The sequence below is a fragment of the Arctopsyche grandis genome, chromosome 4, assembly GCF_051622035.1.
Source record: "Arctopsyche grandis isolate Sample6627 chromosome 4, ASM5162203v2, whole genome shotgun sequence".
NCBI classification, from domain to species: Eukaryota; Metazoa; Arthropoda; class Insecta; order Trichoptera; family Hydropsychidae; genus Arctopsyche; species Arctopsyche grandis.
This window is the reverse complement of record NC_135358.1, coordinates 24,309,510-24,334,416: the sequence shown is the minus strand read 5'-3', so window position 1 is coordinate 24,334,416 and position 24,907 is coordinate 24,309,510. Positions and strand designations below refer to the sequence as shown.

General features: G+C 32.9%; 4 protein-coding genes and 1 long non-coding RNA gene across 9 annotated transcripts; 3 read left to right on the top strand and 2 right to left on the bottom strand.

Moving 5' to 3' along the window:
* Positions 1-2,408: 2,408 nt before the first annotated feature.
* On the top strand, positions 2,409-6,431 carry LOC143910941 (uncharacterized). The gene is made up of 3 exons (XR_013260510.1): positions 2,409-2,541; positions 2,614-2,718; positions 6,337-6,431. It is a non-coding gene; the product is annotated as an uncharacterized LOC143910941 (long non-coding RNA).
* Positions 2,914-13,374, bottom strand: Gcn2 (eukaryotic translation initiation factor 2 alpha kinase Gcn2). Of its 2 annotated transcripts, none has more exons than XM_077429557.1 (29): positions 13,096-13,374; positions 12,085-12,254; positions 11,847-11,982; positions 11,668-11,775; positions 11,436-11,593; positions 11,251-11,366; positions 9,941-10,270; positions 9,604-9,841; positions 9,389-9,520; positions 9,180-9,309; positions 8,966-9,103; positions 8,451-8,893; positions 8,162-8,362; positions 7,867-8,096; positions 7,739-7,785; positions 7,429-7,661; positions 7,162-7,333; positions 6,985-7,086; positions 6,747-6,892; positions 6,472-6,620; positions 6,209-6,396; positions 5,910-6,140; positions 5,679-5,836; positions 5,409-5,610; positions 5,045-5,208; positions 4,831-4,970; positions 4,639-4,748; positions 4,367-4,533; positions 2,914-3,469 (listed from the first exon to the last, which is right to left on the bottom strand). In XM_077429557.1, the coding sequence occupies exons 1-29, from the start codon at positions 13,147-13,149 to the stop codon at positions 3,343-3,345; spliced, it is 4,920 nt and encodes a 1,639-aa protein (XP_077285683.1). In that variant the 5' UTR covers positions 13,150-13,374; the 3' UTR covers positions 2,914-3,342. The 2 variants fall into 2 exon arrangements, with proteins under 2 accessions (XP_077285683.1, XP_077285682.1); XM_077429556.1 differs by having other exon boundaries at positions 2,915-3,469; positions 4,822-4,970.
* Positions 13,375-14,208: 834 nt separating this feature from the next.
* On the top strand, positions 14,209-17,937 carry LOC143910929 (DDB1- and CUL4-associated factor 10 homolog). 4 transcript variants are annotated; one of them, XM_077429572.1, is made up of 11 exons: positions 14,209-14,562; positions 14,659-14,915; positions 14,996-15,109; positions 15,178-15,547; positions 15,636-15,791; positions 15,872-15,931; positions 16,031-16,267; positions 16,343-16,428; positions 16,510-16,629; positions 16,811-16,997; positions 17,075-17,937. In XM_077429572.1, the coding sequence occupies exons 2-11, from the start codon at positions 14,707-14,709 to the stop codon at positions 17,330-17,332; spliced, it is 1,797 nt and encodes a 598-aa protein (XP_077285698.1). In that variant the 5' UTR covers positions 14,209-14,562; positions 14,659-14,706; the 3' UTR covers positions 17,333-17,937. The 4 variants fall into 4 exon arrangements, with proteins under 4 accessions (XP_077285698.1, XP_077285701.1, XP_077285697.1 ...); XM_077429575.1 differs by having other exon boundaries at positions 16,510-16,562; positions 17,075-17,777; XM_077429571.1 differs by having other exon boundaries at positions 16,811-17,000; positions 17,075-17,775.
* Etfb (Electron transfer flavoprotein beta subunit) lies at positions 17,686-20,372 on the bottom strand. Its single transcript, XM_077429590.1, has 6 exons — positions 19,896-20,372; positions 19,367-19,525; positions 18,702-18,860; positions 18,550-18,630; positions 18,336-18,476; positions 17,686-18,261 (listed from the first exon to the last, which is right to left on the bottom strand). The coding sequence occupies exons 1-6, from the start codon at positions 19,944-19,946 to the stop codon at positions 18,091-18,093; spliced, it is 762 nt and encodes a 253-aa protein (XP_077285716.1). The 5' UTR covers positions 19,947-20,372; the 3' UTR covers positions 17,686-18,090.
* A 1,282-nt stretch (positions 20,373-21,654) lies between these two features.
* Positions 21,655-24,046, top strand: Wsck (tyrosine-protein kinase Wsck). The gene has a single exon (XM_077429570.1). The coding sequence runs from the start codon at positions 21,793-21,795 to the stop codon at positions 23,983-23,985; it is 2,193 nt and encodes a 730-aa protein (XP_077285696.1). The 5' UTR covers positions 21,655-21,792; the 3' UTR covers positions 23,986-24,046.
* The last annotated feature ends 861 nt before the right edge of the window (positions 24,047-24,907 follow it).

The window sequence follows — 24,907 nt, the reverse complement described above, 5'->3', positions numbered from 1 at the left end:
TGTGTTCAAGATTTATTCAGACAATGTCTAACAATGATTTGTTTTATTCTTTTTTTCAAAACTTATATTCACTACGGATCAATATTTCAAACTCTTTTAATTCACTTCTTTTAATAAACTTAAATAAACAGGCCATGAGTATTTTTTAAATATTGTAAAACGCAAAACATTATATTTAATGTTTTGCGAGATATATCTCTCATAATGAAGAATAGTGGACTTCCGTTATCCTTAATTTTCTTTTCATATTTTCTAAACTAATCCATAATTTATAAAACATTTTAAGACGCTGATCAATTTATCCAATCATACACTATTCAGAAATTGTGTGAAATTACAATAATTAATATAGCAGTAAATGTTTTATGACTCAATGTATTTGAACATTTTTACTAATCTTACCTAAACCAAACCAAATACATACATATTAACTTTAGACATCTGAAGAAATATGAGATCCGTATCATACTAAAGAAACTTATTCGAGGTCAAACAAATAAAAAATATAAAACGATTGTAACAATGTCTGAACAAATCTAATAAAACTTGTATATAGGTTATGCATTCTTATTTTTCTTTTAACTATTATTATATTGTTATTTACAAATTTGTTAGAGATTTACTTTTGAAATGAATAATAAAAGTGTATTTTTGAAAAAAAAAGGCTACGATGCGTGTTGGTTTGTGAGTACTATTATGAGAGATGAAAGAATAATTGAGAGAAAGCAAGCGGTTTTGTTTTCAATGTCACTCCGGCCTGTCGGTCAAGATCGGTGTAATATTATCCATTGTATGTATATGTTTGTAAAAATCATATATGCAACTGAAAACCAATACACATAATCTCCCATGTATATATAAATAATACGTTTTTTTAATTTTTAATTTTTATTATTATCGATGAGGCCTATTGGAGAATGTAATTATTTATTTATGTTTATATTGAATATTGTATTTACCATTTTGTGTTTTTAAGAGTGCTTGTTTTATTTTTTTTTTGTTTATTGATCACATTAATTAATTTTTTTTCGTATGAATCTATTATTTTGTATTAAAATAAAATCATCCCTCTTGTTAGATACCGCTTGCAAAGAATGCAGTGCGATAATATATTGGTTGCAATTGCACTATATATATGTACATATATACATATATATATATATATATATATATATATATATATATATATATATATATATATATATATATATATATATATATATAGATATACATGTATATATACATGTGTATATAATACCGAATGAGCATATTATATATTGATGTTGATCATAATATGTTATTTTGTTATTTATTATTAATAAATTTAACTATTTATAAATGTACATGACTTTTTTATTGTTACATAGTGTACATATCAACAGAAAATCAGTTTAAAAAAAAAAAAAAAAAACACTTTAAATATAGTGTTAACCCTTTGAGTGCTGACGTTTTTTGCAAACATTTCCAACTAGAATTATTTAGAAATTTAGAAATAAAAATTGTAGCTAATCCAAAAAAACCCTACATAACTACCGCCGAAGATTTCGAATTTTGTAAAGGTGTGTTATAGACTCTCTAATATATCTTGCAACAATATAAGATAAACAAAACAAGTCTATTAATGAATGTATTTTTCCAAAACTAGTTCCATCTTCTTCATTGTCATTAAAATGTAATGCTCACAATCTAAATGCCAAGCCACAATCTAAAATACTCGGCAGTTAGGGATTTCCATCGAGAAATTCTGCTCTGGTTATAAATTTAGAAATTCCGGTGTAAACCAGTCTTTATAAACGTTGACAAATGAATTACATGAATTACACGATTTTTTAATGCTGCCTAGAAAGGCTTAGCGGGTAGTATTCTAGTTTACTTTGTACGTGCTCAAAATACAACGCCTATCGTCGTTTTTCAGGCCCATGAACTTATTGGCAAAACTCCGATCAACGCCGGTTAATGAAACCATTTGACAAATTGTGTACTTCTGTTTACATCAGATGTGAATATTCATTTCCTGGGTCACTTAATGCCAAAAATCAGACTAACTGATAGATGAGACAGCCTTGACTGATAAAAGGCATACATATTATATGTATGTATGTATGTTATTAAATAAATCAATTTCAGAATATCAAATCCCTTTGTTTTACGCGATATTTCTGCTTCATTGTTCAAAATGCTTTGTATACGTATATGTATTTACATTTTTTTAATCATATAAACAATAAGCTATTCAGTCAATTTGAATTTAGATATAAAACTAGGCTTAAATATTGATTTAAACGCAAATGTTTAGTAAGCAAATAAATACGTGATATCTTAAAGGAAAAAAAATTAAGAGTAAAGGTCAGGTGCTTCAAGCTATGATTAAGATTTCAATGTATCTTTTCGTTCATATAGGACTCGATTCACAAACGTGTCGAATTTCAACCATCAACACTCGAAATATTGGTGCACTGAAATGATCACCCACGAGAGTATTCCACTCCTTGTTAATAAAAATTCGGATATAGCAAACTGCTATACTATCCCAAATACAAGGTCAGTCAATATAAAAATATTTTCACACACTTAAAATCAAATAAAATTATTTTAAATATACATAATTTCTAGAGATAAAATTCGACGACCGCCTGGCCTCACTAAGGAAGAATTACTATTTCTAGAAAATGACCCATTCTGGAAATGGCTCAGAGGGATCCTTGCTTTCACTTTTTGGTTGCTCCTTTTGACGATGTTTGTAGGTGCTGGCATGATAATTGTAATCACGCCACAATGCACCCCGTCTAACAAAACCGTGGTGACTGATAATTTTTTTGATAAAGCTGTATTGTATCCGAGTCATTTAAGTCAATGACGACCACTCTGGTGCACTAAAGTAACATAAAAATTATATTGCTAAAAACCAACCATAGACCACAATAAAGCTTCATTGTTTATTCATACATCTTACAATACATTAAATAAATAAAAAATAAATTTATGTTTCAAACATCAATAATATACTTAGGTACATACATATATTGTTTTACAAAAATATTTCACTATGAAAAAGTATTTCTATAATAAATGTCTTTGTTTAGAAGCACCTCCATTTCCTTTTTGACATTCAATTAAAATGTTTTAGGAACGTTAAACTTAACAATAACGTAACAAAAATACACACATATTAAAAAAAAATCATAAAACAATTTTACACACATAATCAACAAATAAATATCAGAACATATTTAATTTCAAATAAATGCATATTTAATCAATGGCACTTTTAAAAGGAAAATTAAATTTATTATTTAAAAAAACTTAAAAGAAAATCTAAAAATAAAAATAGAAAATTACAGATCACATGAACATTTTAAATAACGAATCTTGTAAACTGTACAACGCGATAATCGGCCTGTTCTTCTCCACTGCCAAATCTCTGAATTGATCGCAAACTTCCATTAAGTACTTCTTGTTCCGTGAATGTCTGAAACCAAACATCATTAAAAACGAATCAAACGGGGACGCGACAATTGGTGCAAGTCCAAAAGGTTCAACGACAAAATGTACCCGAAAATAAGTGCAATGACAAAATGTAGCCGCGACAAAATGTACCCGCGACAAAATGTACCCGCGACAAAATGTCCACGGAAATAATGTTCAAGCGACAAAATGTAAATTTTCCTATTTTAATGGAAAAAGTAACTTTTTATTGTATTATATTTATCGATGTATATGGTACTTTTTATCGTAAAGATCGCGGATGTTATTAAATTAGTATAAATTACAAATGCTCTCAACCGCACCAACATATTCTTATTTAAATTGAACAATTACATTTTAAGCTAATGTCATTGTGACTCATTGAATATCATTTTAAGATGTCATTGAATTAGTTTAAATGTTAGGGGTTCTTAGCCGTATCCAATATTTACTTATTTAAATTGAAAAAAAATACTTTATAAGCGTATGAACTGCAGATTACATTGAATTAGTTTATATGGCAGGGCTTCTCAACCGTCTCCAAAATTTTCTTTATTTCAAATGAATAATTTACTTTTTATCGTATACATCGCGGGCGTTATTAAATTAGTGTAAATGACAGGTGTTCTCAACCGTATCCAATATTTACATATTTAAATTGAAAAATAATAATAATTTATAATTAACTTTAAAAATTTAGGATTTTTGATCATTTTGTCGCTTGAACATTATTTCCGTGGACATTTTGTCGCGTGAACATTTTTTCGCGGGTACATTTTGTCAGTGCACTAATTTTCGGGTACATTTTGTCATTGAACCTTTTGGACTTGCACCAATTGTCGTGTAACCGAAACAAACACCTAAAATGAATTTTGAAAAAAAAATCATTGTATAAACTTACTTTTCTATTATTGTCTTTACCGCTTTATCGTAATCATTCTGTTGAACATCAACTTCTAAATACGATGTCAAGGTTCTCAAAACACTTCCATCCAACGACACAGCAAGCACTTCGACTCGATTCTTCGGTGAAATTTTTTGCAAAGTGTTACCCATCTGTGATAAAATCTTAAAAAATCAAAATACACAGCATTATACAATAATATATGCGATTTTACCCAAATATTTACATACATAAATTCTAAATTAAATTTTTAGTATTTATGTATAAACCTGATTTTCAAAACGTCGTCTAGTATTAGCTGCTAGTTTTTCTGGTGTGATAAAATTAACAGACACATTAGGCATGGACGAATTTTGACGTTCGAAATCATTAATTTTGCCTAAAATAAAAAAACAAACTATCTAAAACTCTGTAAAATAAATCCAATATATATGTATATATAAAAAAAATACTTGTATTACTTTCACTCTTTGACATTTGAATATTATTGAATGTATTACTTCCCACATTCGATATATTTTCTGAATCTTCGTTCCAAGTTTTAACCAGCTGCTGCATATAATAAACTATATCACTTGTTGCAACTTTTCGTTCCTGAAATCTAATTATTATATATTTATTATTAATACGCTTATAGCTGAAAACGTTAATACATGTGCACAATATGAAAATTACCTATCTCTTTCCCAGCTTCGTACCCGAACCATACCTTGTTCTGATTCCGTTACAATAATAATATGAGTCGTGGAAAAATCCCTACAAATATCTTGAATCTCATCTAAATTCACAGTCTCTATTAAATTCGCTTTTATACCGGCATTCCACAATGTTCTTACAATCTGTGTGATAAAATAAACATTTTATTCATACATTTATGACAAAATGAAACATCACAAGTTAGAAAATATAACTTAAGTTCTAAAATAAAAATGCTATTACACATATATGTATGTATGTTATTATTACATCAGGTATAACTAACTAACTAACAGACTTTTTCTAATTTATCTTATTTACAATATGTTAATGATATTCACACCTCAGCTTTTTCCTTGGTGGACGCTTTGGAAGAAGATGTAGAGCAAACACAAACGTCACAAGACGTAGAATTAATGAAAGAATCGTCTTCAACACTGGCCATAGCACCTTGAACTAGCCGTTCTAAAGACAAAGATATTCCAGCTGCTGCTTGTGATGGAACTTCACTTTTACTATTTAAATCTACACGTTGAAGGGTCTTCCTAAAATATTCATACTTTATAATAAAAATTAGCCATACAGTTTGGAGTAAATTTGACGATTTAATTACCTCAAATTACAGAGCATACTGTCATATCGACCTCCAGCTGCTATCACGTCCCAGGCACCTTTCCTACGTTTCTTTTTCAACTCGCATATAAACTGACACATCATCCCAGAATACTGGTGCACGTTGTATACCATACAAGGCAATATTAAGATAGGACACTACACAAAACAATACATCTCAAAAAAACAACTAAAATCAAAGGAAACAATTACGTAAATTAAAACAACGTACTTTAACGCCTAAGATTTCCGCATTATGAACTATTGTTTCCAAATCTTTAACACCGGCTCTAGCTAAAACATTAACTTCGCCTCTCTTTTTCAACAGAGGTTTTAAAATGTGCGATAATTTTTCAATAGGACATTCGGTTTCCATCAAACTGAAAAATATTACCATAGCTTGATCAGACAAGCACAGTGAAATAAGATGCGTCTGAACCTGGAATTTCGACAACTTGCCATCCTAAAAGATAAAATTAAATATACGAATATGATTTACATAAAATAATGTTTCAAACAATTATAACCTACTCTAGCATCAGATAATATACTGTATACATCAGAATACTTTTCTTCTTCAATTCCGCAATTCATTAATATTGCTTTCAATAGACTAGTATGATTCAAATGTATAGCCAAATTTTTACATTTCATTGCAGGCAATTGATTGGATATTTCGTACACAATTGACAATAATTCTGCTTCGGCGAAAAGGTTTCCTGAAAAAAGTGATGTAAGAAATAAATGAGTACACCCAAGACAAATACATGATTTATTTTATTTCATTTAAATACCTGGAGTTGGAGTTACAATGTCAAAAGCGCATTCATACAACTCCCGAGGATGAAATCCAAATATCTTTTTCTCTCTATAAACCCTCTCAATAGAATATCTCTTCAACATCGTTATACCATTCCAAGCGATATATCGAGCAAATGGTACCCTAAAATCACGCAATATGTAGTATAATAACATAACAAGTCTATGATAGCAACAAATTGGGGACACTTGTAATGTCACTATGTTCCAAAGTGAAAAATAAAATAATGTAACAATTTTGATAAAATACCTCAAATCATGAGGTATATGCACAACATCACCACTGTGTGTCATAAGCCGTACGCTAGATTCAACAGGATCATACAAATGACACATTGGAAGCAGCAACGGAGTAGTCAATTCTACACCACCATGTAATTTAAATACTTTTATAACCTAAAAAATCATAATACAACATGATTGTTTTAAATAAATGAATAATAATAAAAAAAAACAAAATAGTCTTTAATTAAACGATTATATAATACCATTTCTTTCACAAATGTTATGATGAGAGATTGTTTGTGGTGTAAGCCAGTCGTTTTCAAAAGATTCATATCATAAGTTATATCTTCAGCCGGAGTCAACTCCTAAAACAGATTTAATTTGCATCCATAGTGTATGATTATACAAGTATATTAAACTTTGAACTATTTAAACAGTACCTGTTGGAAGCAAGCGTTGATTAGGTGTCGATATGCTTTTGATGATCTAATGGCTAAAGCATGTCTTAACACTTCCTTCAACTCATATTCTTCCATAGCACTAGGTAACTGTTCGCATTGTAAAAGCTCTCCGCAAGTTGGTCGACTACTACCATCATGATTCAAGAGCCAACTGCAAAAACGTTATATATGTATGTATATGTAGTTTTTCAAGTATGTTGTCAAAATATCTAATTTACATAGTTATAAGTGATATACAATACGAACCTTATTAGGAAAACTTGTTTTGAATATTCAGGTGTATTGAAATTTTCTGGCAATACTATGTCTTTACTGCGTAAATTGCCTAAAACTTTTACTCTTTCCATGCCAGTCTTCAATGGCATGTAAGACATCTCAAATAAAATTATACCCAATGAATAAATATCGACTTTTTGGTTGTAAATTGCCTTATTTCCAGTAGCAACAAGCTCAGGAGCTACATATAACGCCGTTCCAACCTTAACATGAAAACATAATAGCATACATATGTACATACAAGTTTAAGTAAAAAAAGTTCTAATTCACTTCAACTTACATGTCCCGTCAATGAAATATCGCCAGGATCACTGTATGTATTAATCTCTAAAATTTAATAATAAAGACAACCATCACCTATCATGTAAGAGTATTCAATGTTTTATAATTTTGAATAAAAAATCTCACCTTGATAATTTCTAATCTCTATAATAGGTTGAGCTTTAGGTAAAATGTTGGTAGCAAGTCCAAAATCTCCAATCTTAACATGATCGTTAGAATCAAGAAAAATATTCACCGGTTTCAGATCTCTATGTATCATACCCTGTTGATGAATGTGAGACAAACCTTCAACGATTTCTCTAAAAAGACGCCACACTCTATCCGGATCAGAGTGCAGACCATTATCAATAGCATTTCTGAAAATAATATTCCCCTTTACAATTATGGATTGAATCTATGTAACTATTGAAAATAAACATACCGTAAAGTACTCTTTTCACAAAATTCCATTTGAATGTATAAATATTGAATCTGAACTAAGTCAACACCAGAATCCGATTGACTATTGCCATTAACATGCTTTTTCTCTACCAGCAATAAACTTGAATCATCCTTTTCAGTTGTCGAATCGTCCCCTTTGAATTCTATTGAATCACTATTTGATGATGTTTTGATTTCAGATCTGAAAAATCATACAACATTTATACTATTTAAAACTACAGAAATATTTGCTCTATTCAATAGACATATACAATCTACATATTACATACAAAAAATTGACCCAAACATCATCATCGTCGTCATCATCATCATCATCCTCTTCGCTTTCTGATGAATCAATGACTAATTCATTATTAGGATCCGGAATTTGTTTCGAATGCGATGAATAAGAAACTGACCACTCAACTGAATGAATGGGTGGTGCTAAATTCTCAATATCATCATTATTCACAAATGGAAACTGCGTATTTTTTCTGTCAGCAGGTTTATTATTGCCAACTGTTGTGACTGATGTATTCGAACTACTGTAATCATTTTTTTGCTCTAATGTGGCACTCTCAATCCAACTGTTGTAATAACGAACAACATTCTCATGATTGAGACGGGAGAGTAATTTAACCTCTCGAGTGATTTTTTTATTCAACTGCTTATTTTTTGGATTCAATTCAATACGTTTTAAAGCATAGCAACCACCATCCAACTTATTTTTAACCTAAATATACACAATGAATTAAAACATCATACTAAATACAATACAAAAATTATATACAACATAATTCATTACTTTCAAAACATCCCCAAACGCTCCTTTTCCGAGCCATTTCATTATTTCGAATTCATTTTTTATACGAGATTGCCCACTGGATCCTGTTGGTATGAATAGTTCCAGGTCAATTGCACCTTGTGAGTCATCTTGCCCTCCCTACATTAAAAAAATATGTTATATTATATAATACATACATAATTATAATAACAATAAAACAAATAAAATAGAATACATCAGATCCCGATTGGTCATTGTGGTCAATGCTTTTCTTTGGAAGCAATCTGTGAATTGGTGTTTTAATAAATTGATGTTTCAGCAATTGTTCAGCAGAACACCGAGATCGTTCGTTTTCATCAACACATCTATAAAATAATAAAAAAAAAATCATGCATCATATGTAAAATGTGTAGATAAATAGAATATATATACAAAAGTAATTACTTGAAAACAAAATCTCTCAAATCTGGCGTAATATTCTCAGGCACATCTACATGATTTTCTTGCAAATATTCACCCTTTAATAGTGATACTAGTAACATTCCTATTCTGAAAATATCTTGTTTCTTTGAATACCTAGAATTTAAATACATTCAACTAACATGTGTATCAAATATATATGTATGTAAGTAATATATGTAGTAAACTACGACAACAACCTTGCATTGCTGTCTCCTCCCTGATATAATTCCATAAGTCTTCTATCGATACTATAATCTGCCAAACGTATAGTTCCCATTTTATCAATAAAAACATTAGTATCTCTAATATCTTTATGTACAACATTATTACGATGAAGATGGTCAATCGCTTCTAATAACCCAGTTGCGAAATGACGTAAAACATCTACTTCCATAATAATCTTATCGTTCAAATACAATGTCGAAACATTTCCGCCTACAATTTAATCAATTTTGTAATAAATGTACATTTACACATAATGCTTATATGACAAAAAATATTACAAATATAATACAGTGTAAGCAAAGTACACACCCAAAACGAATTCTTGAAGTAAGTAAACCATCAGAGTATTATTCTCGTTCGTGTACTTAATGTTAAGGTAGTGAACCAAATTTGAATGGTGGAGTTTCATCAAAAAACTCAATTCTTGTTCAACACTGGCAATTTGTCTCATGCATGTTGACAGATCATAGTTTGACACTAACATATGCTTTGGAGAATTGCCTCTCTTCAGTCGTTGTTTCAGCGGCGATATATTTCCTGGATTGGATTGAAGTTCTATGATCCATTCGACAACTGCTAATAATTCACCTGTTGCAGCATCTAATCCTCCATAAACTACGCATCCTCGTTCTGAATGTCCTATAATATCATATATTTGCACGTATTTAAGTTTGCACATTATGAAATAAGTGTATGGAAAAACTAAACACTGGTAGAAGAGAAAGGGTATGATGAATTAAATAAGAACATAACGAGCATAATGAAAATGAATGCTTTCAGTATTATTAATAATCTTTGTATACTATGTAGTATTGTTACAATTGGCATAAATTTTTAATTTAGTGTTAATCCATTATTCTCTAAATCAGCGGCTCCCAACCTTTTTTGACACGCGTGCCACTTGGTAGAACATTTCGCTAAATTGTACCACCATATAAAAATTATTGTATTCCATGAAATTTGTTACTGCAAGTGTAATTATATAGTATGTATTTGCATAGTAAGGAATGTGAAGAGAGGGTAGACGCAATGAATCATTTTTGTTAAGAACTTTTGTGGTAAAAAAGTTATTTTCGAAGTCACAATATTATAATATGCTCAAATTTAAATACGTTTATATAATATTTCGTCATACTTATATTACTGCTAAATGGTTTTAATAAAAACACAAATTTACCAAAGAACATATAATAAATTTCCTTTCATAATAAAATCTCCTTACAAAATAAATTTAATGAGATTTAATGAATTCGTGGATACGTCGACTATGATTAATTATGATAAAGTTTATTAATTATATGAAAAATATTTCTATTTATGATCGTAAATCATTCATTCCTGCATGTCCGCCATTACTGATTTTTTTTCACATACTACCAAGTGGTACGCATACCACAGGTTGGGAACCTCTGCTCTAAATCATTAATTGATACAGTAAAATAAAATTAAACCCAAAACAACCAGTATTGAACGCTTAGACGAAAAACGAGAAAAACGGCAACCTCCCAAGTGCTCTATGGTATAAAATGTTAAATACAAACTTTTTTCTATATTTATAACTCGGAATCTTCCCTTCTACCATGCATGTCAAATACACACATTTTATAATCACATAATACCTAAACATCTTCCCCTCGTAACTTGTCTATCTGCTTTAAAAGCAAAGTTAATAGTTTTTATACCACGATGTTCACAAAAGCTCACATCAGAACATTCTGATGTGGACTGACGTTGTCTGAAAGTAGAGTCCATTTGTTAATATATATTTTTATCAAAACAACACCAAATGATACGAAATTATTACCTGAGAATGGAGGCTTTTTCATTAGTTAAAGACATGGGAATACTGTTTTGGTCAACAGAAGTTTCCATGCATAATCCATGCCTAGTTTCTTTTCTTAATTTCATTTCCATTTTTAAAATTTCTTTTCGTCGTAATATTTCATCTTTCATTTCTTGTCTCTATATACACGAAATTAAATTAAACAATCAATATTCAAATTGAATGTTATAATATTTCATCAAAAAAAAAGCACCTCTTTATCTTCTTCGCGTAATCTCATCTGTTCATCTTGTTTTTGTCTGCTCATCATTTCTTCATAAAAAGATTTAAATCCTGGTTTATTATTTCGATGCAAAAAAGTCTAAAAAATACGAATTGTTAAAAAGAATTACGTGTATTAACAATAAAAATATGTATTTAGATAAAACTAACTTGAACGTATTGCGCTAGTTCAAATATCATAACTTCTCCCTTAAGACTTGACGATAACGTTTCTAATTCACTCAACAAAACTTTAATTTGCGAATCTGATAAACCTTTTGAATTCTTAACTTCTAGTTTTGGTTCTCTGAAAATAAATAGAAAAATTGGGCGTTACAGCAATACATTGAAAATAAAAATTATTATTTCATAAATAGACGCATTAATTCAATTAAAAAGCAATATATACATTTCTGGATATTCAGGAGGACACATAACATGTAATCCTATCGTGCAATGTATTTCTTGGTTTCCCGAAGATCCCTGCTGCGGGTACAAAGTGAGCAATATGTCTAAAGGCTTCCATAATTTCCAAGCAGATGGACCTCGCAAATCTTTTAAGTCGTCACCAAAAATTGCCTTAAATTAAATAATTTAGTTTAAATGACAATAAAAAGTTTTGGTACTGATATTTTATCACAACATTACTTGGGCAAATGTTTGTACAATATTTCCGCAATTACTGAAACCGAGATATTAATATTGCTGTCGTTGACAGTGATATGAAGCGACAAGTTAAAGGTCACCTTTCACTAACTGCTGATGAGCAATACATATACGGTTAATTTAGGTTATGATCAAAGAGGATGAAAAAAGATCAAAGAGGTAAGAAATGAGGATGTCAATACAAGAGCCGCATGTTTAAGAGGGCTGTACACCCGAAACCTTAATTTTGTTACCGTTCCTTTCTTCGATATATATATTGAGTGTATGTATATATTGAGTGAATGCGACAATATATATCAATATATATATTGAGTGAATGCGACAGTGGCGCTTCGACCAGATAAAACGTGTTTTAAATTGACAAAATCGAGGTTTCGTATTCTATTTTCTCCTCCAAAACTTGACCAATTTTAAAAAAAATTTCATCATCGGTATGAGAGAGATATTTTCTGTGCATCTATCGGCGTATTTTTTTTAAAATCGACCGTTAAATAACCAGGCTAGACTCTTTTCGTGGGTGTAAAAAAGAGGCGATTTTATAGATGTTTGGCGGCTCCTAGCTCCTATAAAAAATAATTAATCAAAAAAATAAAACGATAGATGCACCCCAATGGTGGATATCCATAGCATACTAAAAAATAATTTCTCTAGTGCCATAATTGAGGTAGGGAGAAGTATAGTACGTTTGTATGGACAAGGCGCTGCTGTCCAGCCCTCTTAAGCTTGAAGAATTGAGATAATACTAAAACATCACCTGCAGCGCTTCTATCTCGTTGTGCTGCTTTTCACTCGGCGACTCATCCGTCATAGCAGACAACAACAACACCTGTTCGCGTAAACACTACCCTCACTATACAGCACTCCCACTCACTTCCCAGTACTAAATGCGGTCGGGATAGTGACAGCTCCCCTAATCTTACCAAACATGGCCATATGCCGCATGGAAACAATTCTCACTACTGCTGCGACTTCGCTTCACCGAATGTTTTCCTTTGGCTTTAGTTATTTACAGTCGCTTAGTCATACAACAGTCATTGATCGGTGTCCACTTGGGTTTCAAAGTAAAAAAAAATAATCCCAGAACATTTCTGGGAAGATAGTATAATGCCCTTGATGGTGCTTTTGTTGACGACTAATTAATAGCGATATAATATTTTATCATCAATTTTTATTCGATGCAATCGCAGGGACCTCATTTTAACTTTTTTCGAGGGGTAAAAGTTGGTCAATTTTTAATTTTTTGGAAGAAGCGTCTGATCAACATTTTGAAGTTGTTACCATAGATATATAATACATAGATGGGCCCTGACGCCTGCTTTTGGTCTGAGATATTGTCTTCATTAATTGAGGGGTGCGGGGGGTTTAACTAGCGGGGAAGTTGGGAAAAAAATTGGTTTTTTCCCTACGACGCAGCGGTCGTCGTTTTTTTTCCCAACTTCCCCGCTAGTTAAACCCCCCGCACCCCTCAGTTAGTGACGACAAGATCTCCACAATATCTATGCAATATCGACCTTCTGACTTAGAAGCTAACTAGTTACTGAGATAAAGTGTGCATGCGCCAACAGGGAGACCGGCATAAAACGTGAGGGCGTTGTTACAGCTTCTCCTGGGCTAAGCTCTTAGTGGTTCAGTGATTACTAGTCAAATGTGAACCGGTCACAGGACAACCGGTCGCTCTAGATCGGTCACACGAGATCACCCGTCACACTAAAACTGGTCACGAGAAAACTGGTCACAAGTAAACTGGTCACACCCTAAAATCGGTTAACCAGTTTTCTCGTGACCGATTTTAGGGTGTGACCAGTTTTCGCGTGACCAGTTTTAGTGGGACGGATGATCACGTGTAACCGATCTACAGCGACCGGTTGTCCTGTGACTGGTTCACATATGACTAGTAGTCCGTTCACCCTTTTAGTAACGAATAATCGATTTAATTAGGATTCACAGTATTTCATCAAATGACATGCATGTTCCTGACCTGGTCAAATCTAAGGGGGAAAAATGCCCCCCTCCCCCCCTCTACCCAAATGATGTTCTTGTGCAATCGTTGTCCTATTTCAAGTTTATTTAAAACAGATCAGTAATAAAAATTAATCCTATGTTGGCAGCAGTTTGGATATGACACTAGCAACATTGTTTTTGACATTTACGTACGCTCGTATATTTCACGTTATTGTTGTTATCGTTTATTGAGATCTGCAATTCGCATTTGGATGAGTTTGTAATTTATTTATCTCCTTTATATTGTTCTATATGCCAATTACATTTGTACAAATTTATTTTGTCATCTGAATATAAAAAAAATGTGCATTACCAGAATCAACATACGTAGCAGATACGACTGCATGTGAACGAAAAAACCAATATGAGACTGTTAGCCAAGGACTATGGCGCTTATAATGCCCTATGGGCTTATCAACGCGAACTCGGATTCGCTCCGCCAATTGGAGCTGGAGACACTTTCGCAAAGAGTCTATATTCTTCTATGAGCCTGTGTGCACAGTGGGATGCTTTGAAAGATTCGGACGGACTCATGCATGGTGGTGTTTTCAATCTGGAATTCTCTCCGGATGGGTAATTTTTTAATGAGATTAATTTATATATTGTTTATGTTATACCTTGGGCAAAAAAATCATTTCAAATCTCAAATTTAGGTCTCTCTTAGTAGCAGCATGTGAAAAAAATTCCATACTTACTATAGATCCATTAACATACAAAAAAGTTTATTATGTTAACAATGCTCATTCGGATTGTGTTAACTATGTAAAGTGAGTATTTCATATTACACCATAATAAAACAAATATTATTCAGATAAAAAAAATTGTTTTGTACTAGATTTTTAGACACGAGAACATTCGCAACATGCTCGGACGATACAACAGTTGCCCTTTGGGACGCACGAAATTTACAAGGCCCAATACGAACTCTACAAGGTCATTCAAATTGGGTGAAAAATATAGAATACTCAGTTAAAGATAAATTACTCGTTACGTCTGGGCTTGATGGTAGTATTTACACGTGGGACATCAACTCGTACACAGAATGGGGCTTCGTTTACCAAAGAGTGTTTCATGCACCAGGATTGATGAGGTGTCGTATATCTCCCGATGCTAGCCAACTCGTAATGTGTACTACCGGTGGACTCATAATAATAATTCACAAATTAAATCTGTCGACTATGGCTCAAGATTTGCATGGATTTAAAGTAAATAGCACTTGTGCATATATTGAAACGTGTATGCATAGATCATTTATGTACATATGTATAATGATACGATGTATTTTTCATTTAGCCTAATATGTATCGACTAATGCAAATGACAAAGCAACATCTTCCAATAGCTGCAATGTATGACCATTTGTTTGATTCAAATAGGAAAAGAAACAGAGTTGAATTCATCAGCGATTTTCCGAAAAATAATGATGCACAAGTTGTTAGTTCTCTACAGGTATGTAAACTCAAATTTATCTTCTGTATATAATAAGACATTTTTATGTATATTTTTTTAAAAAAGTGTTATTTTTTAAGATCCATCCACAAGGATGGTGTGCACTGAGTCGAAATATTAGCCAAGGTGATAAATCTGAGGTATAGATTAATAATAAATACATAACTAATGATTAGAATAAATTTAAATACTCTTATTAGCATTGATTTAAATTAATGGTTTATTAATATGCTTCATAGTGGACATGTATTCACGACATACAAGAGGGTGATAATTCAGACAACGAATCAGAAGAAGTAGTAGTCCGTACATCAAGTAGAATTACTCGTAGAACTACACGAGCAGCTGCCAGGGGGAGAGCTGCAGCTCAGAACACTTCAGGACAAACTAATACTAGGCAATTACCTGCTAGGCCGATTCGTCCTAGAAGAAATGTCAACACTAGAAATTCGCCTTCATCTAATACTAGTCGAAGGGTATGTAATTTATTGATTAATCTGTTGTGTACACAGAAAATTAAGATTAAAAACTATGTTAACTATGTATTTCAGGCATCATCTGTGGTAAGTCAAAATGACGTATGGGAAGCCTTGTTATCTGTAAGGCAGCAAAGAGTCCGGTTAGATTTATCATTCAGGTAATTTTTCATGAAAATTTTAATCAATATTTCAATCTAAAATGTGTGTTTGATATATCTCCCATTTTTTTTTAATTATAGAGGTGAAACGAATAGAGGTTTCAATATGCAACATATCACGGGAATCAGTTCCGGTATTAGTATACCATTAGACAATGATTCTTTATCAAACGTTCCACCTTTCCTGTCGAATCGCGATAGGTAACTGAAACAAACATTTACCTGGATTCAACTTAATTTATTTGTGGTCAAATTTCAAACGATTTAAATAAAAAATTTATCTATCACCAAATTCTCAAATTATTTTTGTATTGACTCTTAAAATCGATTCACTTGTTTATAATTGTTATTGAAGTGTACAAAAAAAAAAAATCTTTTCCAGGGTTGCACAACCTTCTCGCAGTTCATCCAGTTCATCTAATTCGTCCAACGACAATTCTCTCGTGGTCGAATATGACGGCATTCCAAGCGAAAATAACCAAGTTAAAACCAGACGAAATGTTTTACAAAACAAAAAAAGATTGCTGTATTATATTCAAGAACCTAACGTTGGAAAAGGTTTCATAAAGGTAGTAATCCAATATACTAGGTATTGCATATCAAAACAATAACTGTAATATACCTTGTACTTGGCGATTTATTTCAGGAATTATGTTTCTCGGCTGATGGTCGTCTCGTTTGCTCGCCATACGGTTACGGAGTACGATTGTTGAGTTTCACAGATAATTGTTCAGAGTTGCCAACATGCGTTCCAAAAACCAACAATCCAGTAGCACTAACGGAATTATGGAAAAGTATTTACCACGACGATTATGTTGTAACTGCCAAATTTAGTCCCAGACATTTCATGTTGGCTACTGGATGTCTCAGCGGAAGGATTATTTGGTATCAACCTCGTGCTTAATTTTAAAAAGTATATTGAAAATATTTCATCATTATTGTAACCTATGTATGATGCGTCTTTATATTCATTCTGATGCTTCCTTTTTTTATTGCATTAAAGATCAATTTTAAATTTAGTAATTATTCATATTCGATTCATTTTTTTCTTTGCAATGTATCAAATAATTACTTATGGTTTAAGATTTTTTTATTAAATATTTACAATGTAAGCCTCAAAATAACTATTAAGTTACGGAAACCATTTATATAGCTGTATGGGTCACTTTAAAATTAAATTATGGTGAAAACATTTATATAATGTATGTACATACATACATATGGGTACTAAACATTTAAAATAATCACGCAAATATCCTAAATTATTAATAAGTTATTGTTTCCATTGATCTTTTTGAAGCGATTTTTTGTTTTATAATATTTATTGTAATAAATTTTAATTTGTACTGAACATTTGTTTTATCATATCTATAACATAATGTTCCCGACTATCACAAACACAAAGAATAATTCTTTAACTTTTCTTATTATTCAGTACATAACCACAAAACAATGTATTTGATATTTACATTTATACTATAAGGGCAGATACAGTTCAGATAAATAACGAAATAAAAACAATGTAAAAAATATTAAATCAACATTTAGTAACCAAAATAAATTTTATATGTACATGCATACACTGCAAAATATTCCAATGTACATTATGTTAAACTTTTTAATTATTGAATTATAATCTCTGCAAATTTTACACTAAAAAATTTACACATGACCTCCTTCTTTCAACTTAGCGATGAGGGTATCCACATCAGGAACAATCGATCCTGCTTGTCTTACTGGTGGTTCTTCTACAGAAACAACTCTTATACGAGCAGTAGTATCTACTCCTAGATCCTTGGCTGTGATTTTCTTGATAGGTTTTTTCTTAGCTTTCTGTTCGATAAAAATATTTTATTAAAATCCATTATAAACCATACATCATATTAACATTTAAGTATTAAAAATACCATAATGTTGGGAAGAGTGGCATATCTTGGCTCATTCAACCGCAAATCTGCACTGATAACAGCAGGCATTTTACATTTAATTGTTTCAAGTCCGCCGTCGATTTCTCTAGTGACCGTTAATCCACTATCAGTTTTGTCTACCTACAAAGTATTTATTATTACAAATATTTATATCATAATAATTTGTTAAACTTTTAATAGAACAAATATTTACTTTTGATGCAAAAGTAGCTTGGGGCCAATCCAATAAAGCTGCGGTCATTTGTGCAGTTTGGTTGGAGTCATCGTCAATAGCCTATACAGAAAAGAATGGTTAAAACATACCATTTACAACAAACAACAATCCGTGAATAATAATCAAATTACCTGCTTGCCGACGATTACCAAATCGGCTTTTTCATCTTGAGCGAGCTTAGCAAGTATTTTAGAGACATGAATAGGTTGTAAAGTATCATAATCGCTTCCCGAAATCTCTACGTGAATGCCTTTATCAGCTCCCATTGCCAAAGCTGTTCGAATGGTGTCCTTAAATTATCAAAAGGGTTAATAAATATAATGTTTTTTATATCACTCATTTGTATGTATTATGCGTATATCTCACAAATAATAAAAAAAAGTCAAATTATAAAAAAAGTTCAACAGATATCGCTTATCAAAGAAACTATACATATGTACATATATACAATTATTCTTATCATGTTAATATTACAGACTAACATTTCATAAATTACACCAGCATACAAGCTATGTAATAATTGAGGTCATTACAATCTGTTAGATCTATCTTATAAATATAAACTTTTTATAAATGTATTTACATGTTAATCAAAACAACTATATGTATCGATGGATTCATCACGATCATGGAAAGTTATTAAAGAAACAAGAGCTTTTCCACCTTTAAACACCCAAAATTACTATAAACTAGATCAACGCCAGGTATATCTGTTAGTTTATTATTTATTTCATATATTAAATACTACATAGTTAAATTTTGCATTTCTATAACAAAACCTTACGACAATTTTTACCTGAGCTTGGGCTGGACCGCACGAAACTGCAATTATCTCAGACACTAACTTCTTTTCCTTCATGCGTATCGCTTCTTCTATGGCGATTTCATCGAAAGGATTCATGGAATGTTTAACTCCATCGGTGACAACGCCAGTCTTATCTGGCTTAACACGGACCTTAAACAAAAACAATGTATATAGTAATATAATATAAAATAAATAATGTAATGTAATTTAAAAGGTCATAGTATGACCTAATATTAAATGAAGTAAAACTAATTATTCCAGTGGCCGGAATATATACAAAAACTATTACATATTCAATTAATGGGAACTTAAACAAATTTAAAACGATCGACCAAGTGGCTTCAATTGTAATTATTACAGATTGGTTGCACAACATGAATCGAAGCAATCAAAATATTAAATTGTTACATAAAAACTGAAGCAAACAATGGTAACAACCTTTGAACCCAGACGTAATATCTGAAGAAATGTGAGTGAAAATCGTAATTTAATATATAATTTGAAAGGTGTAAATATATACCTTGACTGCATAATCAATGACTCGTTTGACACCGACCAACACACGTGACATTTTCAAGCCTCAAAGATGAATCAACACCACACACCTACTTCCAACTCTCCACAGCAAATGACAGCTAGTGTGGCCACACCTACTCTCATAAAAATGTTGCCACCACAAATGAAAATGTGTGAAAATTTTCCAAAAGTGCATACAGATCTACAATCAGACATTATCTTCAAAAAACAACTTCGTAGCGTAATGATATCTAAGGTAATTTGCTTTTATTTGTTAAATTAGTGAATCAAAACGTTTATATTCAAATTGCTTTGTTTGTTTCCGCAATTCATCTTGTTTTATGATACTTCTGTCCTTTTTAGAACATTTATCACGTTTGTTCTCTTTCCTCTTGGCTTGTGGTTGGCACTTCACCAGATCCAGGGGTCTCTTCGCTTGAGCCTCTTTGTAGTTTTATTAGTTAGCAGATAGCTTTTTATACTAAAAGTTTGTTCTCCTTGGTCAATTTTCCATAACCAGTTCCTAAATAGCAACCACAGGTTGCAATATGGGAACTGGATATGTAGATATCGTGTGTGTGGACGGCGCCAATGGTGAGTCATATCCATAGCAGTAGAATGCATAGAATGGTCATTGTTAACAAAAGTATTGTCTAAAAACGAGTCATTGAAGAGAGAGACGGAAAGTCAGAAGAGAGAGACGAAGTTTAACAAACAATGAACAAACTCTGCCGCGCAGAGTTTTTGTAGCAACATTTTTTGGAGGCTGAGAGCGATTCTATGCATCCTACTTCTATGGTTATATCTGATTATCCAGTGGTGCTTCCCGAACTTAAAATTTTGTTATTTATATTTTATCCAGATAGGTTTTTTATGTCAACCTTCGGTCCAAATGCATACCCGAATGCGGTCTCCGTGACGGGCCGGAATGTGAAATGCCGGAAAACGCAAATATCGGAATGCAAAGATCGAAAATCGAAAGATCTTAAGTCGAAAGATCAAAAAAAAGGGTGCATGGTAAACGGTACATACTCACTTAATTTGCGCGAGCAGGATACAACAGGAACAAGAGGAACAGGCTTTTCCTCCCGTATTCTGCGCGCGCACATTAATACGGGAGGAAAAGCCTGTTCCTCTTGTTCCTGTTGTATCCTGCTCGCGCAAATTAAGTGAGTATGTACCGTTTACCATGCACCCTCTTTTTTATCTTTCGATTTTCGATCTTTGCCTTCCGATATTTGCGTTTTCCGGCATTTCACATTCCGGCCCGTGAGGTAGACGGTTCGGTGATTACTAGTCAAATGTGAACCTGTCACAGGACAACTGGTCGCTCTAGATCGGTCACTCGTGATCATCCGTCACGCTAAAACTGGTCACGAGAAAACTAGTCACACGCTAAAACTGGTCACGAGAAAACTAGTCACACGCTAAAACTGGTCACGAGAAAACTAGTCACACGCTAAAACTGGTCACGAGAAAACTAGTCACACGCTAAAACTGGTCACGAGAAAACTGGTCACACGCTGAAACTGGTCACGAGAAAACTGGTCAACACAAAACCCCCCGAAGAAAACGAGGGACTACTGTATTAATTTCATATACTATATAGATATAGTCGAGGAAATCGCTATATTATCATGTCACTGAAATCGCCAATTCTGAAGTGAGAAGAAAAGCCGTTGTGATATTGCACAATATGTAGTCAAAATAGTAGGATTGTGCAACCGACGCTTTGCTCAAATCAGTCAAGCGTGAGCTCACTGTTGAGTAGGAGTGGCAACTGGTAGTAGTAATTGTGTCAGTGTGACTGTTGTCCGCTGTTTACGCATGAGTAATAATACCGGTGAGAATTGGGTCTGCGCCCCCCGACTGGGGCTGACGCTCCACGACACCCTCTCACCATGAAACTCCCACTCCTACTTTTACATATATACTCTGTATTGGCCGGAGCCGGTGTGGTCAGAGCCACCGCCACAAACCTGGACCTTCTCGGATGCTTCACCGTAAGTCCAGACACGCCAGTGGGAATCGAACTACCTGGAGCTGGAGCTTCCGTCCGCACTTGCATCATATCATGTACTCAACTTTGGTACGGACTTGCTTTGCTTACCAATGGAACTGCATGTCGGTGTAGCAGTTCACCTCCTCTTCCTCCTATAGGAGATGAATCTTGCTCATCGTTCTGCGGAGGCTCGGATCCTTGTGGTGGCCCGCAAGCTTTCAGCGTCTATCGCACTGGAGTCCTAGTACCCGGACCGCCCACTAACATCAGCATCACAAACCTGACCGAAACGTCAATACACGTATGGTGGCAAAAACCTGACGCCTACACCTCATTAACGGGCTATAAAATACACAGTGAAATTGTATTCACATACTCTAATGACGTTTTGAAACCGTTAGATTGGATCTTCTCTAACAATACATTCGATACTCGTCTGACAAACTTACATCCTGGCACCGTTTATAACTTGACAATATGTGCGCTATCTTCACAAGGCTCTGGTGCTGAGACTCATGCCGAAGTGGAAACGATCATCGGAGAACCAGATCCGTCTCCGCCTCAGGCTACCGTCGTCGAAAAACACTCAGATCGCATGGTGATACGAATTCCAAAGGCCATTAACTATAACGGTCCTGTTTCTAATTACAGAGTCGTTGTAATCAACGAAGAATATCAACAAGGTTTCCTTCCAGATTATTTAAATCCATACTATGAAGCTAGTAAGGATGGTATTCCTTACTATATAACGGCTGAATTAGATCCGTACGAAGTTCAGCATGACTTCATCGTTGGTGATAAAAAAACATATAATGGATATTTCAACGCACCATTGCCACAATCGAAAGATATTGGGATTTCGATTGGCGTCGTTAGTAGCAAAAAAGGTGTGACAAAAGTGCGGTACGCTCATACGGGTGACGTTATGATTTTGAATGTTTCCGAAGATGAGCCAACCCCCGGACCGGTTATGGCTTTGGGTGTGGCTGTCGCTATCGGCTTTGTCCTGTTGATTATCGGGATTGGAGCCGTTATTGTATTACGTCGAAGAGTCGGTCTTAATCGTAGGCAACGTTTGACACAATCTATGGCTCTCAGTGGACCCTGTATCGAAATCGAAAACACTGGATTTATTCCGGATGAAGAAGAACGTGTAGATCACTACGTTAATTTAAAACGACAGCTATGGAATATTCCGAGGAATTTCTTAGAAGTCGATAATACTTCTGTAGTCGGTGTTGGAAACTTTGGACAGTTTGTCCGAGGACGTGTACAACATCAAGGTATGCTTAAACCTTCTTTGGTTCAGACTGTAAACGATGGAGATTTGACTAAGCCGGACAAGAAGACAATGTTGGGTGAATTAGATATGCTTATTAAATCAAACGGACATGAAAACATAATAGCGCTTATAGGAATATGCGAATTGCCTGATACACTCTATGTCGTATTGGAAGATACGAGACATACACTTAAAGAATTACTATTATCGTCCAGGCACCGAGATTTTCAAACTAACAAATTCAGTCTCATTAATGAGAATAAAATATTACAAATAGCTGTAGCTATTGCCAAAGGTATGGAATATTTATGCAGCAAAAAAATTTTACATAAGAAATTGTGCTGTCGTAATATTGTTATGGGTGATGGGATGACGCCGAAGATCAGTGGATTCGGTCTAAGCCACATTTCGCCCAATAATGAAAAGCCTGACTATGCGAGATGGACGGCACAAGAAATGTTCAAGCAGAATATTTACGTCATGAAGAGTGATGTTTGGTCATTTGGATGCTTGCTCTGGGAGATACTATCATTAGGTGGAACATTATATGGTCACGTCGCTAACAGAGATGTACCAATCAGAGTTATAAAGGGTATGCGTCCAGCTCAGCTGCTATACGTAGATGACGAACTCTATCAAATGTCCCTGCATTGCTGGCAATTGGATCTTGACGAGAGACCGACTTTCTCAGAAATTTATGCTACTCTAGAATCTCTCGCCAGTAATCCGATGCCAGACTTGTTGAGTTTTCTTTACTTTAATGATTTCAATTACGAAGTTTATAATCCTGAGCTTGAACTGTTGAACTGAAATCTTTTGTATGTAATTTAATTTACGACTGTTGTTAGTTTTTAATTTTAAATAGTTTTTATCGCACTGGAATTTTGCTTTCGGTATTAAACTCACATTTGAGTTTTTAGTGAAGATGATCAACAGAGAGTATTATGAATTTTGAAATATAGATTTAGAACCTAGTCTTAGTCGCTCGAAGTTGATTGTATTCCCTGTTGATCTGTGTCAATTTTGTATTTTAAACTAATAATGACAATATTATCTATACGCTGATATTATTTAATTGAAATTATTTTTGTTATTTTAATGTATATAATATATAATATATTTTTATAATTCTAAAAGCCTGAATCTATTGACTTTTTCACAATGAAATTATTGTGTATTGAGAATCACACATTTTATGGCACATTTTTTAAATCAATGCTCAGCGTTTTAAATCAACCTGCAAACATACATATGCATTTGAATAATTTTGCGTGCCTTTTATTGTACTTACTATGATATTTTTGTCTTACTTAATATGTAATTTAATCTACCAAAGTTCAAATTTTTACTAAACGAGTGCCAAAAACAGACCAATCCAAAGTAAATATTAAAATGAACTTTTATTAAAATTTGACACACCAAAACAAATAGTCAGTCAAGTATTAATGTACCACTCTGAGTATTATTTCTATTGATCTTCCATTAGGACATTTTCTTTTTTGCATTTATTGTTAACCAAAATGATGCCTTTAAAAAAAATATTGCCAATAAAACAGTATTTTCTATTATTTCATACAAAAATTTGATAATTTAATTATCCAACATTGTTTAATTTAATTATCCAACATTCAATACGTCACAACTTACACTTTTTTTTATTCCAAAAATTACAGATATTTACACAATAAAGAAGAAGTGTGAGCAGAGCCGACCGGGGGCTCCACAAGGCCTC